This window comes from Mixophyes fleayi, chromosome 7, assembly GCF_038048845.1.
Source record: "Mixophyes fleayi isolate aMixFle1 chromosome 7, aMixFle1.hap1, whole genome shotgun sequence".
Lineage (NCBI taxonomy): Eukaryota > Metazoa > Chordata > Amphibia > Anura > Limnodynastidae > Mixophyes > Mixophyes fleayi.
In genome coordinates, this window is record NC_134408.1 from 39,203,544 (window position 1) to 39,219,630 (window position 16,087).

At 35.6% G+C, this 16,087-nt stretch overlaps 1 protein-coding gene across 1 annotated transcript in view; it reads left to right on the forward strand.

Moving 5' to 3' along the window:
* The first annotated feature begins 385 nt into the window (after window positions 1-385).
* Window positions 386-16,087, forward strand: part of LOC142098674 (uromodulin-like) — a 43,557-nt gene continuing 27,855 nt past the window's right edge. The window contains exons 1-10 of the mRNA XM_075181500.1: window positions 386-418; window positions 582-693; window positions 2,783-3,024; window positions 5,476-5,630; window positions 6,090-6,335; window positions 6,864-7,020; window positions 7,994-8,069; window positions 9,991-10,032; window positions 12,473-12,514; window positions 13,341-13,382. Coding sequence (XP_075037601.1) covers window positions 606-693; window positions 2,783-3,024; window positions 5,476-5,630; window positions 6,090-6,335; window positions 6,864-7,020; window positions 7,994-8,069; window positions 9,991-10,032; window positions 12,473-12,514; window positions 13,341-13,382 — 1,090 coding nt within the window. The 5' untranslated portion in view covers window positions 386-418; window positions 582-605. The remainder of the gene's footprint in view (window positions 419-581; window positions 694-2,782; window positions 3,025-5,475; window positions 5,631-6,089; window positions 6,336-6,863; window positions 7,021-7,993; window positions 8,070-9,990; window positions 10,033-12,472; window positions 12,515-13,340; window positions 13,383-16,087) is intronic.

A 16,087-nucleotide genomic window follows, 5' to 3' on the forward strand; every position in this document is an offset into this window, starting at 1 on the left:
ACGCCCGAGACACCCGTCTCGGGTGTCACGGCACCAATGACCTCCAAAACAAAAAAGACAAGTGCAGACGTCCAATGTAAACCCAGCAAAAAGGGTCCCTACTACCTCCATAACAAAATGCTGTGTATTACAAAGAGAAACTACTCATTTTGGAAAATGATGGCATATTTATGCAATTCTTAGCCTGTAATATACCTCAACCTCTTCAAATATAAAACTTTTGTGCAATTACCTTGTGGCCTTTCACCAGATTTATTGACCCTCATCATCTCAGAATTGTCTTCCCAGTACGTGGGTAAACAGGGTAATAAGGAAGCCACTTCTATATAACTTCTATATATTAGTAGCAGTGTACTGTGTAGTTAACAACACACAATATTGACTTTTACAGACACTTTCAAAGGTTGAGACGTTGGGAGTAAGTAAGCTCTTTATCCTTATCTTCTCTCGCTATTACTACCAAAATGAGCAAAAAACCGTATTTTTTTACTTCACTACATAACCACAACTCATTTCTACAAGATCAACACAACAACTTTGTGTGCAATATAAATGTGGCTGTACTTTTATTTTGTGCATAGATTAAGTACAGCAAAAGTCGTGTGATGGAAAGTCCAGTTTGTCTTCTAGCCCTCTCTTTCTTGCTGATATGTGGCATTCATATGAACCTTGCAGCTCCTGTTGTTCCCAGTGGTAAGTAAAATATGATATTTTTATCCATTATCACTGTATAGTATGAGCCACTGACGCACAAAACTAATTTTGTAATCAACATAAAATATGTAGAACGTTTTACCGTACTTGTAGCAGCTAGCACATTTGTAATTGGTCCTTGGCTGGCCCACATATTGAGATACAGAAAGTGAATCTATAACGTGTTCTTCAGATAAAAGTAATTGAGCTCAGTAGGTTTTATTAATATCAAAACATAAAACTTGGCTTTATCTACTGTATGGCAGTTGCCAAAAGTTTTTTGTTATTTCAATAAATTAACTTTTGTTTTAATAGTATTTGTACCTTTTGGGTAAAACAAGGAATGGGGTATTTTAGCTAAATTCCAGATTATATGTTTTAATTTCTGGAATGCTGAAATACTGAAAAATATTAGTATTAGTATACGCATCATTCCTAAAATCTGCTGCATTCAATGTAATATGAGAAACTGATAAAGGTCATTACAGATGTGTGATGCATACACGTGTATTTGATTAAATGTAATTAATTGTGGTTAGATTCAAAATAAAAGGCTTTATATAGTCTATGAAAACTTGTCACATGCTAGATGTTAATTTTTCCATTAATAGTGATTGAAAGTTTTCAGCTAGTATATTGCAGCCTTTATTAAAAAGGCCATTAGGTGACTATAGCTTGCTAGTTTGAAATAAATACATTTTACTAAGTACGCCTGTATGTATTTATTTGGACCCTATATATTTTGACCTTTATCTGACTGATCATCCCCCTCCAAGATAACTTCCTATAATTTAACCGATATATTAACATGTCTTTGATGATATCACTACTTATAAATTAAACTTTTTTTGCATAATGTGCTCTTTGGGTTTAAAAATACACTAAAAAGTACACAGCATTAAAACACCTATATCTGGTATTTTTAATAATATAGCTAAAAACTAATTTCTCAATGCATTTAATAATAAAAAAAAAAAAATATCAATTTCAGATATATAAGTAATAATAATGATAGAATTCAATGGTACTTCTCCAACCCAAATTTTTATATATAAATATTGATAAAATCTACTCTATTAAGCTCTATAATTCATATTTGGAGACCACTTTAGAAATGCACCCTCTATATCTAAGTCTGCTCGTCTACCAAGGAGCATGTTGTTAAATTCTCAACTACTTACTATTAACTTTGACCCATAGGTCCCTTATGAGATAAGGGGAATTTTACAGGTAGTGTCTGTGCTCAACAGTGGCAGAATAAATCAGGTAGATATCAAATAATAGAAAAACAAGCCTGCGCTCGGTATATCCCACATTATATATGGTACCAGCTGCTTGGCAATAAGCCCGCGCTCGGTATATCCCATATTGTATGTGGTACTAGCTGCGTGGCAATATAAATGCCCATATATGTATACAAAACAAAAAGAAAGTTGTCAGCGCTTATCCTTTAAACTGCATAGACTGTCCATCACATAGTTAATATAATGTTGATTTCCAGTATGAAGGCTTCAATAATTGGTCTGAAACCAAGTATTTGGCATTATGGTGCAGTGCTATTTCCTATGGTCCATTGTGTTCTGACTTTGAATTGAGATTCCAGACCAAACATTAAAGAATTAAAGAACAGCAATATTGTAAATATGTGATGGACAGTTTAATTTCTACCTGATTTTTCTGCCCCCCTTGGAGCACATGCAATGGACTGCCTGTCAAATTCCCACCATCTCCTAAGGGACACATTGCTCCTTATTGAGAGTAGTTGGTGTTTTTACCTGGTCCTTGCTTGACCCACAGATAGAGATACAGAAAGTGAACTGTGAAATGGTCTCCAGATACGAGTAATTGAGCTCAAAATGTTTTATTAATATTAAAACATAAATATCTATATTGGACATGTACTAAGATATATATATTACTCAGTGTCTTTTGAGATATTTTGCATAGGTTTTCTAATTATAAACTATTGTTATTGCTAGCACAGTATTAAATATACGTGTGATCAATAATTTAATTATTTGTTATCCCAGAGGCTATAATAATTCATGATCTGACAGTTAATTTTTTTATTACTCATTTTGTGTTATAGATAAAGAAGGAGAGTTGGAAGCCAAAGCACGTGCTCTGTCTACAGTAGACATATGCTCGCAAATCACATGTGGGTCAACCTACATGAACATAACTTTTCAAAAGAATGACCTAATTAATCTCAATGTCGATCTTGCAAATATTCATTTCATTGACCCTGTCTGCCGTGGTTTTGCAGATACTGAAAGTACTATATTAATACAAAGTCTTGTCAAAGAAGGAGAGTGTGGTACACAAGTCAGTGTAAGTAGTGATCCACAGATACAAACATTGTATGAGAATATGTCATATATGACAAAATATGCTTTAATTGTAACATTGTAATTTTCAATTTCTAAGCTTTAAATTGATATATCAGTAAATGACAATGCTGACTATGTTAATTTTAACCTAGGGCTTGTTCACACATATGCCCTGGAAAATGGATAAAATGTATGAAATCTAAAGTATACTTTAGATGGGTTTTAGTTCTGCAAAAGTGTATGCACTTTTATGCACTTTTGATGCTAGTAGTGTGCATTAACACATAAGCAACAGGTTGTACTATGTTCTAAAAATGTGGTGTATTAGAATTCAGTGGTGGGGATGAACCCATAAGAAAACATTCATCCTATTTTAGATTTCAGGCACTAGCAGCTAAATAATTAAACAGAGAATAGGTGTGAACAAACCCATACTGGCAAAGGCAAACTGTATAAGGTACATAAAATATAAAATAATAGGATGACCAATACTATAATTAATAATTATTATCATACTTTATTAATAAAGTTTCCACATATTGTTCATCACTGTATTTTGAGGGGAACATGATACAAATTACTTACAATAACATGAAGCAGAAGGTAAAGATGGCTCTGCCCAAACGAGCATACATTCTAAGAGGTCTGCGGAACACTTAATATAAAAGGGAGCAGAATAACAATTGCAGCAATTTGTGGGGAAAGTGTGTGACACTATAATAAGGCAGAAGCATTACCTGCAATACCAATACTAAAGAAGGCACTGATGTCTGGCATGTTTATGCAGCTTGCAGTTGTATGGTATGGTTAGACAAAGGAGAGATAGTGGAAGGTGGAGACATGAGATAGGAGATCCGTTCATCAGAGTGACCAGAGAAAGGTATCTGGTATAAATTGAGGCTTTAACTCTTGGGGATTGTTGGGCCTGGGGAAACCATTATCAAGCAGAAAACAGTTCACATGCTGCCCAATGCTGTAATTCAAGCCTCTGTAGTATTCTAATTCACTGGTCCATCGGCAGTTCGTTGTCAGGCTCATAACACAATGTATAATAATTTGAAATGCAAAAACAGTTCTATTCAATTTAAAAACAATAATCTGCAAAATACAAACAATTACATATGAACAATATTCATCACTGTAAATGTGATACCTTAAAGGATATGGAAAAAAAGGGGCGCACAAACTACCACCATGTAAAATTAAGAAGAGCAATGATAAAAAATATACATAAATTAAAACAGACCTGCCACAAACTTTAAATGTACTAGTTGCAGTTCCCAAAAAGGGGGTACCAAAGGTCCCCTAAATAGCAACATAAATACGAAGTGCATATAGCATTTGCAAAAAAATGTATATTTATTTTTTAAAACATAAGAATAAAAATACAAATGCAATAAATATCATAAATGATAAAACAACACAGCATTATAAAACAAAAAATCAATACATATCAGTCTATAAAAATACCCTTAAGTAAGATGCCTGTATAAATATTAGCCACTCATATTTTTGTTCCTTAAATAACATCTCTGAGATTAAATTGTTAAACCGAAGTTGCTCATTTCCTTGGGGTTAATTCTAATAAAATTATTTCAGACAAACTAAACTTTGAGAAATCCTAATATGTTCAGTAATAAAATCCATCTGTATATCTTCATGTGTATGTACAAATGCTGTCCACCTAATGGTTCCTACCTACCACTATATATGCTTAGTGGCTCTTTTCCTACTGCTATTTTTCGGCAATCCTTCAACTTCTATTGTATGTCATCAATTTTTTTTATTTCGATTCAATCAGTAAGCATGTACTGATAATATACAGGAAAATGATCCTTTGACATTTATGGATTACATGAACAACCTAGCACTGGCATTTGTAAGGCTGGGTACACACTACAGGTATTTCAGCTGATTATCGGGCCAATCACACGATAAACGAGCATTCAGCCCGATAACACATTAGTGTGTACGCACCAACGGTGAACGATTCTCATTCCAAAGAACATTGTATGATTTGATTTGATTTTTAAACCGGACTTAAAGTCTCGTTCATCCATGGAGCAATGTTGTTCCAATTCTGCAGTGTGTATGCACTCACGATTGGCAGTGTCCATAGATCTCTATGGAGTGTGCAGAGTCACGGTCTTTACAGATGATGGTTATGACAGATGAAGCTACAGCATAATTAGTTAGTAAAGGATGTTTGAGGGCGTGTACAAGCTAGTAAAATCAACTGAAGATGGAAAAACATATCTCCCAACATTCCCACCAAGTCAGGGCAGTTCCCCAAAATTGGGACGGACCCGCCTTAATCAGGAGAGTTGGGAGGTATGGATTAATAAAAATATAGTAGTGGTGTGACACAACACATAGGTGTAAAGTAAGTTAATGTAGGTTCTCCTTGATTTCCATGACAACATTTACCAATTATTGCTTTGTTTCCTTGCAGACAAATGCAACACATGCCATTTATGAGAATGCAATTTATTTGGCACCAAACCCATCTCAAATATTCTACAGAGAAGAATATTTCATTAATGTTTCCTGTGCATACCCTCTGGATATGAATGTTTCCCTACATACTGTCCTGAATCCAAGTAGGAGGTTCGTATGTCAATATGTCTTAGTAGAAATGTTTAGATTATGTATAATACATAATAATTATTGTTTATTGTATTCCTTTTTTAATTCACTTACATAATCACTTTTTACTGTACAGCATTTTACCAAATTGTTATGCCTCATTTCATTAACTTTTTTAATATAATACTATATATTTAATAAAATAATATTACATAATTTGGTGGATAGGTATAAGGCTTTGAAAGATACAGCCTCAGTAATGCAATATATTCTTTGAGGGATACAGTCCACTTACCTACCATGAGGGTAACACAGACTCGCTCCGGAACACTATAGTTCTAATAAAGTAGCAAACTTTAACAAGATTAGTAGCCTAATCTACTGCTAGTTTTTACGGGTCAAAAAGAACTAAGGTTGTTGTTGAATTATACGATAATAATGCTCAGCCAGTATATTCTTATTTTTTTATGTATTTTACAGGATACTATATATCATTATTGAAGGCACTGGGCAATTTGAAGTGATAATGGCTGCTTTCAAAGATCAAACTTACCTCACGCCTTATCAAACAGGAGAACTGGAATTATCTACTAAGGACAGGTTATATATTGGAGTCTTTATCTCCAAAGGAGACACGCAACAATTCCATATCGTTATGCAACAGTGCTATGCCACTCCGACAAATAATCCTCAAGATCCTATAAAATATCCAATCATCCAGGACAGGTAATTTTATGACAAATACAAAAAATACATCACAGAAACTAGCTAATGTAAAAAAATGTGATAATGGTACATCTCAACCTCCTTTTTATAGCCTGTTACAGGTATTTATGTTTAAACAAACAAGAGATCTGTTTGTTTCATAGGATTGTTGCTTTAATTTATGCAGTGTATGGACCATTTGTCAGCAGTTTCATCTATTATGTCACTGATAATTAGCACCCTGTCCTGCAACCGGCAGGTACAGACATTTGTGCACATGCAGTCATGCAAAGTCCGCGCACATTTCAGAAAGGCCATTAAGCTACACGGATATTACATGGTAGGTGGCATTGTAGGAGGCTATCTGTCTCAACGTCCATATAAGCTGATACACTGCTAAGACCCAGTTACAGGTGATTCTGTGCAGAATTCACTAAGTTGCTCAAAACAACTGCCTATGTAAAAGTCACGTCAGTAAAACATTTTACTTGTTATTAATATATCGCTACAAGCATTAAAACAAAACATTTCTTTCTTCATCTTGTGCAGTTGTCGTAACAAAGAAGATGGAACCTTGGAAGTGTATGCAAATGGCATTTCTAGCCAAGGACAATTCTCTATTCAGATGTTTAAGTTTATAAATCACAATAGGGTTTACCTGCATTGTGGAGTTCATCTTTGTAGAAAAACAGCGGCATGTGTTCCAGTAAGTAGAAATGTGACTTTCGTAGTGTAGTCTGCTGACTTCAATGAAACTTTCAATAAAGAGTAAAATGGGTACTGCAGATGACGTGGTGAAATCTTAACTTTATAAATATGTTATAATTTTGCTAGCATCAAAATCCGCCTATAAAGAAATGTTTAACAAACAACTATGAGATATGTTAGGGTCCCATGCCAGAGGCCCAAGCTGTTTGGGAAAACTCACCTCCATCAGAGCTGTATCCACAGTCTTTTCAATGTTTGAAACCCATCACATGTCTGTTCAGTTAGCACTGATGCCCAACTCAGCATTGAGTTGTCAATGCTAATTGAAGAAACGTTGCTACACAGGATGGGGTTATTTCTTCCAAGGTGTCCCTGGAATTGAACTTCTACATTTATGCAACTTTGGGGGACAGTGGTTGTTAATTAAAAATTCTAAATTGTCCCTGGGACAGTTGGGTAGCTGCCCTTGTCCTCGCTCATCATTCAACTGATGTGAGGTCTTATGTTACAGTGCAAACAATTTTAATGTAACTGACACAAAAATCATGTTGTCCAATGCAGCATATTTAGCAGACTGGGAACATGTAAATTGGGAGCAATCTTTCACTCAAAAATATTTTTTTGTTAACACCAAAAGGGAGCAATAGATGATTTTATGGGCTATGTAAACTTCATGCATTCTGGGTTTTTGCTTAATCAAAATGTGAACCCTAGACATTTGTCCCATTCATAGTAACAGTCTGTGATGTTCTCAATGACCTATGACAAGTGTGTCTTGCACCCTTAAAGAGCAAAATTCATATATTTCTCCTCCTCCCTATCCCATTAGATCAATGTATTTACCCCTCGAAGGTTTCCCACTAGCCATACATAGATGTAACATGACTTTTTCTAAACTTTATGCTTGCTCTTAATATCATTTAAGATTAACATGACTGCTGTAACATACTAAATAACATTTTGTACTTTAGATTTGTGCTGGATTAAGACTTCGTAGTGCTAGCCCGGTGGCAGAAATTGTGAGCATTGGGCCAATTGTCCGTTCAGGTAATAATTTTAAAGTTACATTTATTGTACAATACCTAAATCTTGGTATTAAATATAAAGTGCAATGTACAGATATAAAAATTAGTACCCAAAAACAATAATGTCTATTTCATTTAATTAAAATATATACTACCAGCCAAAAGTTTTAGAAACTCCCATTTAAGCAATTCAAGACCAGTGAATGACCTGGAATGGTACAAAGGGAAGCGGTAAAGAGTTAGAGGTTACAAAAAAAATCTTAGGTTAGCAAAAACTGAAAAATTAACATACATTTCAAAGCTACACAAAAAAAACATTTTTCAGGGAACAGCTGTTCTGCATAACGGAAGTACATTAAGCCTTGATAGTTGTTGTAAACAATTCCTACAGGTGTCTCAACTTTTGATTATTACTTGATTCCAAACCCCTGTCTGTATAAATGCCAGAGTTCGAACAGATTGCTCTGAAACATTATTTGGAAAATATTGTTATGCGAGTAGTAGTATATTGCTATCAGAAAGGCAAGAAAAAGGCAGGAAGACAGACTGACCATTATAACCCTTAAAATTATAGGTGTATCTGTTAGAGAAATTGCAAAGGAAGCCAAGGTGTCTGTGAGAACAGTTTCCCACCGTACACTTCATCCCCTGACTTCTCCCCTTCTGTGCTATATCGATTAACCAACTGTCTCTCTGTTATCTACACATGGATGTCCCAGTAGTGCTACCTAAAGCTCAACCTGTCCAAAACACAACTTCTCTTAGAGTCACCACCTCCCCTCAAATCTCCCTCACTGTCATTAATACCAGTCTTCCTTTGTCTGCCAGCCTGCTGCCTTTGTATTAAGCTTGACGGCCTTCTGCATTAATCCTCACATCCAGTCTCTCTCCCAGTCTTAAAACTCATATCAAAATAGTCTCACTCGCCCTCATAGATCTACTTCTGACATACACCTCACCTCATCTCTGGCAGCCAACTCTTACTCCCACCTCCTGTGCTGCTATCCACTTAATTTATTGGATGGCATACTATGTTGTTTATTAAATCATAAATTATATATATTATATTAAACCAAAAGGTTTAAAAAATATGCAAAGAGTGCAGCCTTTCAGTTTATTCAAAGACAACATTGAACAACCTTATTCCAGTTACATTTATAAATTCAACTTTGCAATTGGTTCTGTGCAGCCATATTTATTATTAATTCTCCCGTCCTGGTGACAAATATAATTTATTACAAATTGGTAATCTCTAACATTTATGAAAAAATATCTTCAAACCAGCGGAGAGTTACTCAGCTGTCTTAAAGATCTTAGACCAGTGCAGTAATAGCTAACGTACAGCTTCTCTGCAGTTGTGTGGATGCGTAAATAGGGTTGCCAACCAGTGCATGTACAATGCAACTTAAAGCCCGGATTTGTTGTTCAAAAATATTAAAATAAGTATAATAAAAAGAAACTCAGAAAGAAACAACAGTATATAGAACATATAATAATTAAATATTTTTTCAACACTACTGCATTAAAAAAATGCTTTAATTGAGCATTATAGTATGACAGCATTACAGAACAGGTATTGTAGCATTACAAGTACTGGTGCAATGCTTTTTAAATAAGCTTCCCCATGTAAAGAGAAGCTTATCGCAGATGGTAATCCCTTTGATGTATAGGGTGATGTGATAAAGTGCTCTGGGTGTTTTTGTCGGCAATAGGTTTCTTCACCCTTTGATAAAAAAAACTCATAGTGAGCTACAGTATCTGGGAAAACCTGAGATATAACTCTGGAATAACTCTGGCTACATCTGTAGATTAGTGCTCCTAGTGTTTAAATCATCCAATTAAACAAATGATACAGGGTTTTGAATACATTATTGAATATTAAAATATTACTATTGAAATAGCCAACTATTTTATCATATTGCTGCTCTGTTTTGTTTCTACAGATGCTATAATCACTACAGCTTCTATTCCAGATGGCAGTGCTGGTAAGAACAATTTGATTATGTATTTTATAATTAAAGTAATAATTACAATGCAACATATAACAATAATTACAATACAGCTTTGGATTACATAAAAATGTTGTCACTTTTACCGTATTAAAACCTATTATCTCAGCAATGAATAGCCCTCTGAACATTTTCATTGTTTTACCTAGGTTTAGGTCATGCACCACCCCATTTTATAGGGTCCCAGAACTAAGGTTCAGAGGGCACCATTTAAACCCCATCCACTGCCACCTCCATGGAGGAAGGTAGGGATCCACAACTGGGCTACAGGCTATCTTTGTCACTGTACAACACAATGGAACCATGAGAAGCAGGTAGGCCAATAATTGTCACTGGCCACACAGGCACCAGGTCAGCAGTCAGCAAAAAACAGCACCATCCAGACATAGAGGGGTATTGTATTATCCTCAGCCTAGCCTCAAACCATGAGTCCTGGGCCAATTTACGGTTTAGGTAATATTTTTAAAATTACATTAACTGTACAATAACTAAATCTTGGTAATAAATATATATTGCAATGTACTGATTTCAAAAACAGTACTCAAAAATTATAATGTATATTTTATTTAATTAAAATATAAACTTTGATCCAAACGTTTTAGAAACCCCCACTTTTCGGTTTTAATTGAAATGTAAGCAATTCAAGACCAGTGAATAACCTGAATTATACAAAGGTAAGTGGTAAAGAGTTTGAGGTTCCAAAAAAATATTTTAGGTTAGCAAAAACTAAAAATAATATACATTTCAAAGCTATACAAAATACACTTCTCAGGGAACAGCTGTTCTGCATAATGGAAGTACATTAAGCCTTAATAGTTGTTGTAAACAATTCCTACAGGTGTCCCAACTTTTGTTGATTACTTGATTCCAAAAACCTGTCTGTATAAATGCAGTGTTGGAACATCTTGTTATTACACCCTCTGAAGCATTATTTGGACAATATTGTATTGTGGGTAGTAATATATTGCTATCAGAAAGACAAGCAAAAAGCAATTAACAAAGGAAGACAAACAGACCATTATAACACTTAAAAGTGTAGGTCTATCCTTTAGAAAAATTGCAATGGAAGTCAAATTGTCTGTGAGTAGAGTTTCGTACACCGTCAAAAGGCACTTGGAAACGAGAAGAAACGCTGACAGAAAGAAATCTAGCAGACCCAAAGCCCCAAAATCAGAAGACAAGTTTTTCAAAGTCAACAGCTTGCGTGATAGGTGGCTCAGAGGACAACAGCTTCAAGCACAGCTTAAAACTGGTTGAAGTAAGCAAGTCTCAGTTTCAACTGTGAAGTGAAGACTGCCAGCTGCAGGTTTAACAGGTCGAGTAGCAGTAAGACAGACATTGCTAAGATGGCGAAATACGAAAAAGACGCTTGCCAGGGCCATGAAGCACTGCTAGTGGACTACTGAAGACTGGAAGAAGGTCTGATGGACTGATGAATCATAAGGTGAAATCTGCTGTTCATGCTGTCGAGTTGATAAATTGACGGTTTCTCAGTCTGTGATACCATCTGTCAGTCATGGAGGAGGCAGCGTGATGGTCTGGGACTTTTTGCTGGATCCACATTCAGCGACTTGCACGGAGTGACGGGCACCCTTTCCTAAAATGGGTACCACAGCATTTTGCAGCACCATGCAGATCTCTCTGGACTACACTCATTTGGTCAGGGATTCATCCTACAGCAAGATAATGAACTGAAACTTACCTACAACCTATGGCAGATCTACCTTCGAATAAAAAGACAATATGGTAGTCTTCAAATCATGGAATGAGGGTTACTCAGCTGTCTTAAACATCTTAGACCAGTGCAGTAATAGCTAACGTACAGCATCTCTGAAATTGTGCTAATGCATAGGTCGGGTTGCCAACCTGTGCATGTACAATGCAACTTAAAGCCCAGACTTGTTGTTTAAAAATGTTAAAATAAGAGTTATAAAAAGAAACGCAGAAAGAAACAACAGTATGTAGAATATATAATAATTAAATATTTTTTCAACACTACTGCTTTAAAAAAAAATGCTTTATTCTAGCATTATAGCATGAGAGCAATACAGAACAGTTATAGCATTACAAGCACTGGTGCAATGTTTTTTTTATTAAGTTTTCTCATGTAAAGAGAAACTTATCGCAGATGGTAATCCCTTTGATGTATAGGGTGATGTGATAAAGTGCTCTGGGTGTTTTTGTCGCAAAAGGTTTCTTCGCCCCTTGATACAAAGAACACATACTAAGCTACAGTATCTAGGAAGCCTGAGATATAGCTCTGGATTAAATCTGGCTACATATGTAGATTAGTGATCCTAGTGTTTAAGTCATCCAATGAAATAATTTATACAGGTTTAGATTATATTATTAAATGTTAAAATAATACTATTACAATAGTTAACTATTTTATCAAATTGTTGCTCTGTTTTTACAGATACTATAATCACTACAGTTTCTGCTCCAGACGACAGTGCTGGTAAGAACAATTTGATTATATATTTTATAATTAAAGTAATAATTACACTGCAACATGTAACAGTAATTACAATATAGCTTTGGATTACATAAAAATGTTGTCACTTCCCCCTATTAAACCCTATTATCTCAGCAATGAATATCCCTCTGAACATTTTTATTCTTTTACCTAGGCTTAAGTCATGCACCACCCCATTTTATAGGGTCCCAGAACTAAGGTTCAGAGGGCACCATTTAAACCCCATCCACTGCCACTTCCATGGTAGAAGGTAGGGTTCCACAACTAGGCTATAGGCTATCTTTGTCACTGCACCCCTCAATGGAACCATGAGAAACAGGTGGGCCATTCATTTTCACTGGCCACACAGGCACCAGGTCAGCAGTCAGAAAAAACACTACTGCTTTAAAAACAAATGCTTCATTCTAGAATTATAGCATGAGAGCATTACAGAACAGGTATTGTAGCATTACAAGTACTGGTGCAATGTTTTTTTTTATTAAGTTTCCTCATGTAAAGAGAAACTTATCGCAGACGGTAATCCCTTCGATTTATAGGGTAATGTGATAAAGTGCTCTGGGTGTTTTAGTCAGTAATAGGTTTCTTTGCCCTTGGAATCAAAGAACACATAGTGAGTTACAGTATCTGGGAAGGCCTAAGATATAGCTCTGGAATAACTCTGGCTACATATGTAGATTAGTGCTCCTAGTGTTTAAGTCATCCAATGTAACCATTTATACAGGTTTAGATTATATTATTAAATGTTAAAATAATACTATTAAAATAGTTAACTATTTTATCATATTGTTGCTCTGTTTTGTTTCTACAGATACTATAATCACTACAGCTTCTGCTCCAGAAGACAGTGCTGGTAAGAACAATTTGATTATATATTTTATAATTAAAGTAATAATTACAATGCAATTTATAACAATAATTACAATACAGCTTTGGATTTGTATAAGATTTATATAATAATTCTATAGTTTATTATTAAAATGATATTATACATAGATTCAGCCCTACTGGACGAAGCAGACATATGCCCAGGGTCTCAAATGCCAATTGACACCCTATATTTCATTAACTCATTCTTTTATAGAATATGTTACTCCTTTTTCTTTAAAACACACCTTCCCAGCTTACATCACTGCTGGCAATATGACATGTTCTTATTGGATGGGACATCTTGACCAATATTTCTTTGGCCATATCCGGCAATTACATAACATGTTGTTTTGTTCATGAATTGTGCAATAATGGAAATTTACTAAAAACACGTATGTAATATGTGTTTTTTTCCATTCTCTTAAAAGCACACAAACAAAATTCAAGTTCATTGGTTCATTCTATTGAACAAATTAGTAATATAGGGTTTTTGTTAATTATTACTTTGACAGATTACATAAAAATGTTGTCACTCCCCCCTAATAAAACCTATTATCTCAGCAATGAATAGCCCTCAGAACATTTTTATTCTTTTACCTAGGCTTAAATCATGCACCACCCCATTTTATAGGGTCCCAGAACTAAGGTTCAGCGGGCACCATTTAAACCCAGTGCACTGCCACCTCCATGGAGGAAGGTAGGGATTCACAACTGGGCTACAGGCTATCTTTGTCACTGCACCACTCAATGGAACCATGAGAAGCAGGTAGGCCATTCATTTTCACTGCCCACGCAGGCACCAGGTCAGCAGTCAGAAAACATAAACCATCCAGACATAGAGGGGTATTGTATTATCCCCAAACCAGCCTCAAACCTTGAATCCTTGGCCAATTTACCATTTAGGTAATATTTTTAAAGTTACATTTACTGTTCAATAGCTAAATCTTGGTTTTATATATTGCAATGTACTGATATCAAAATCAGTACTCAAAAGCAATAATGTCTACTTTTTTTTTAATTAAAATAAATACTCCCTGCCAAAAGTTTTACAAACCCCCATCTTTCAGTTTTTATTGAAATTTAAGCAATTCAAGACCAATGAATTACCTGAAATGGTAGAAAGGTAATTGGTAAAATTCTAAAGGTAAAAAAAAAAGTTTAGGTTAGCAAAAAATAAAAATAATATACATTTCAAAGCTATATATAAAGGTCTTCTCAAGGAACAGCTGTTCTGCATAATGGAAGTACATTAAGCCTTGATAGTTGTTGTAAACAATTCCTACAGGTGTCCCAACTTTTGTTGATTACTTGATTCCAAACCCCTGTGTGTATTGGAACAGCTTGTTATTACACCCTCTGAAGCATTATTTGGACAATATTGTACTGTGGGTAGTAATATATTGCTATCAGAAAGACAAGAAAAAGGCAATTAACAAAGGAAGATGAACACACAATTATAACACTTAAAACCATAGGTCTATCCTTTAGAAAAATTGCAAAGGAAGCCAAGGTGTTGGCAAGAACAGTTTTCTACACCGTCAAAAGGCATTTGGAAATGGGAAGAAACGCTGTCAGAAAAAGATCTGGCAGACCCAAAGCCACAGAATCAGAAGACAAGTTTTCTGAGAGTCAACAGCTTGTGTGATAGTGTTATGATTGTGAACTCAGGACACGGCAATAGCAGTGCAAAAACCAAGTGTCTTTATTTAGTCAAAATATGTGAAGATGGATTGAGTTCTTGGAATATGCAGATTTCAGGTAGCAGAATAAACAGGTATACTCCAATACACAAATATGAACATGTTTGATGAATGGCAGGAATAATCCACAGAAGCAACATGTTCCAAGCAATGACAAATACAATTTAAAATGCAGGAACAAGTGTATTGAATATGAACAGGTGTGATGAATGGCATGAATAGTTCACAGAAGCAACAGGTTTCAAGCAATGACAAATACAGTTTAAATGCAGGAACAAGTATATTGAGTTACCCAATTGCCAGGAGGCACGAGGCTCCAGACTAAGAAGGCAGGGATCAGGATTCCAGATTGCCAGAGTCATAAGGCAGTCTAGGGATGCAAACAGACTAGCTAAGTCCAGTGACCAGGCAGAGGTCAAGGCAACAAGAGTTCAAGCAGAATCCATTTGCCAGGCAAAGGTCAGGGTCACAAGTAAACAATCATAGTCCAGTAATCAGGCAGAGGTCAAGGCCACAGGCAAACAAGCAGTGTCCGCTAATCAGTCAGAGGGTCACAACAGGAGATCAGACAGCAGCAAAGCAAAACTGGAACAGGGATAAACAGGAGACAAGCAGCCGCCAGGTATAAACGATGAACTGTACAGAGCACAGATTGAGGCAGGTATTTGAAGCTGTGAGACATGTGCAGTTCTAATCAGGTAAGGAGATTAACCTTTACAGGCATGGTGTAAAGTTCAGGGGCAGAACAGCAGCGCCTCTGGTGGATTTTAGGTACTGCTACCACATACAAAGTATAGGCACAGTTGTAGCAGATAGGTGGCTCACAGGACAACAGCTTCAACCGCATCTAAACAGTGGTTGAAGTAAGCAAGTCTCAGTTTCAACTGTGAAGACTTCCAGCTGCAGGTTTGACAGTTCGAGAAGCAGTAAGACAGCCAATGCTAAGATGGCAAAATAAGAAAAATACATTTGCCTGGGCCATGAAGCA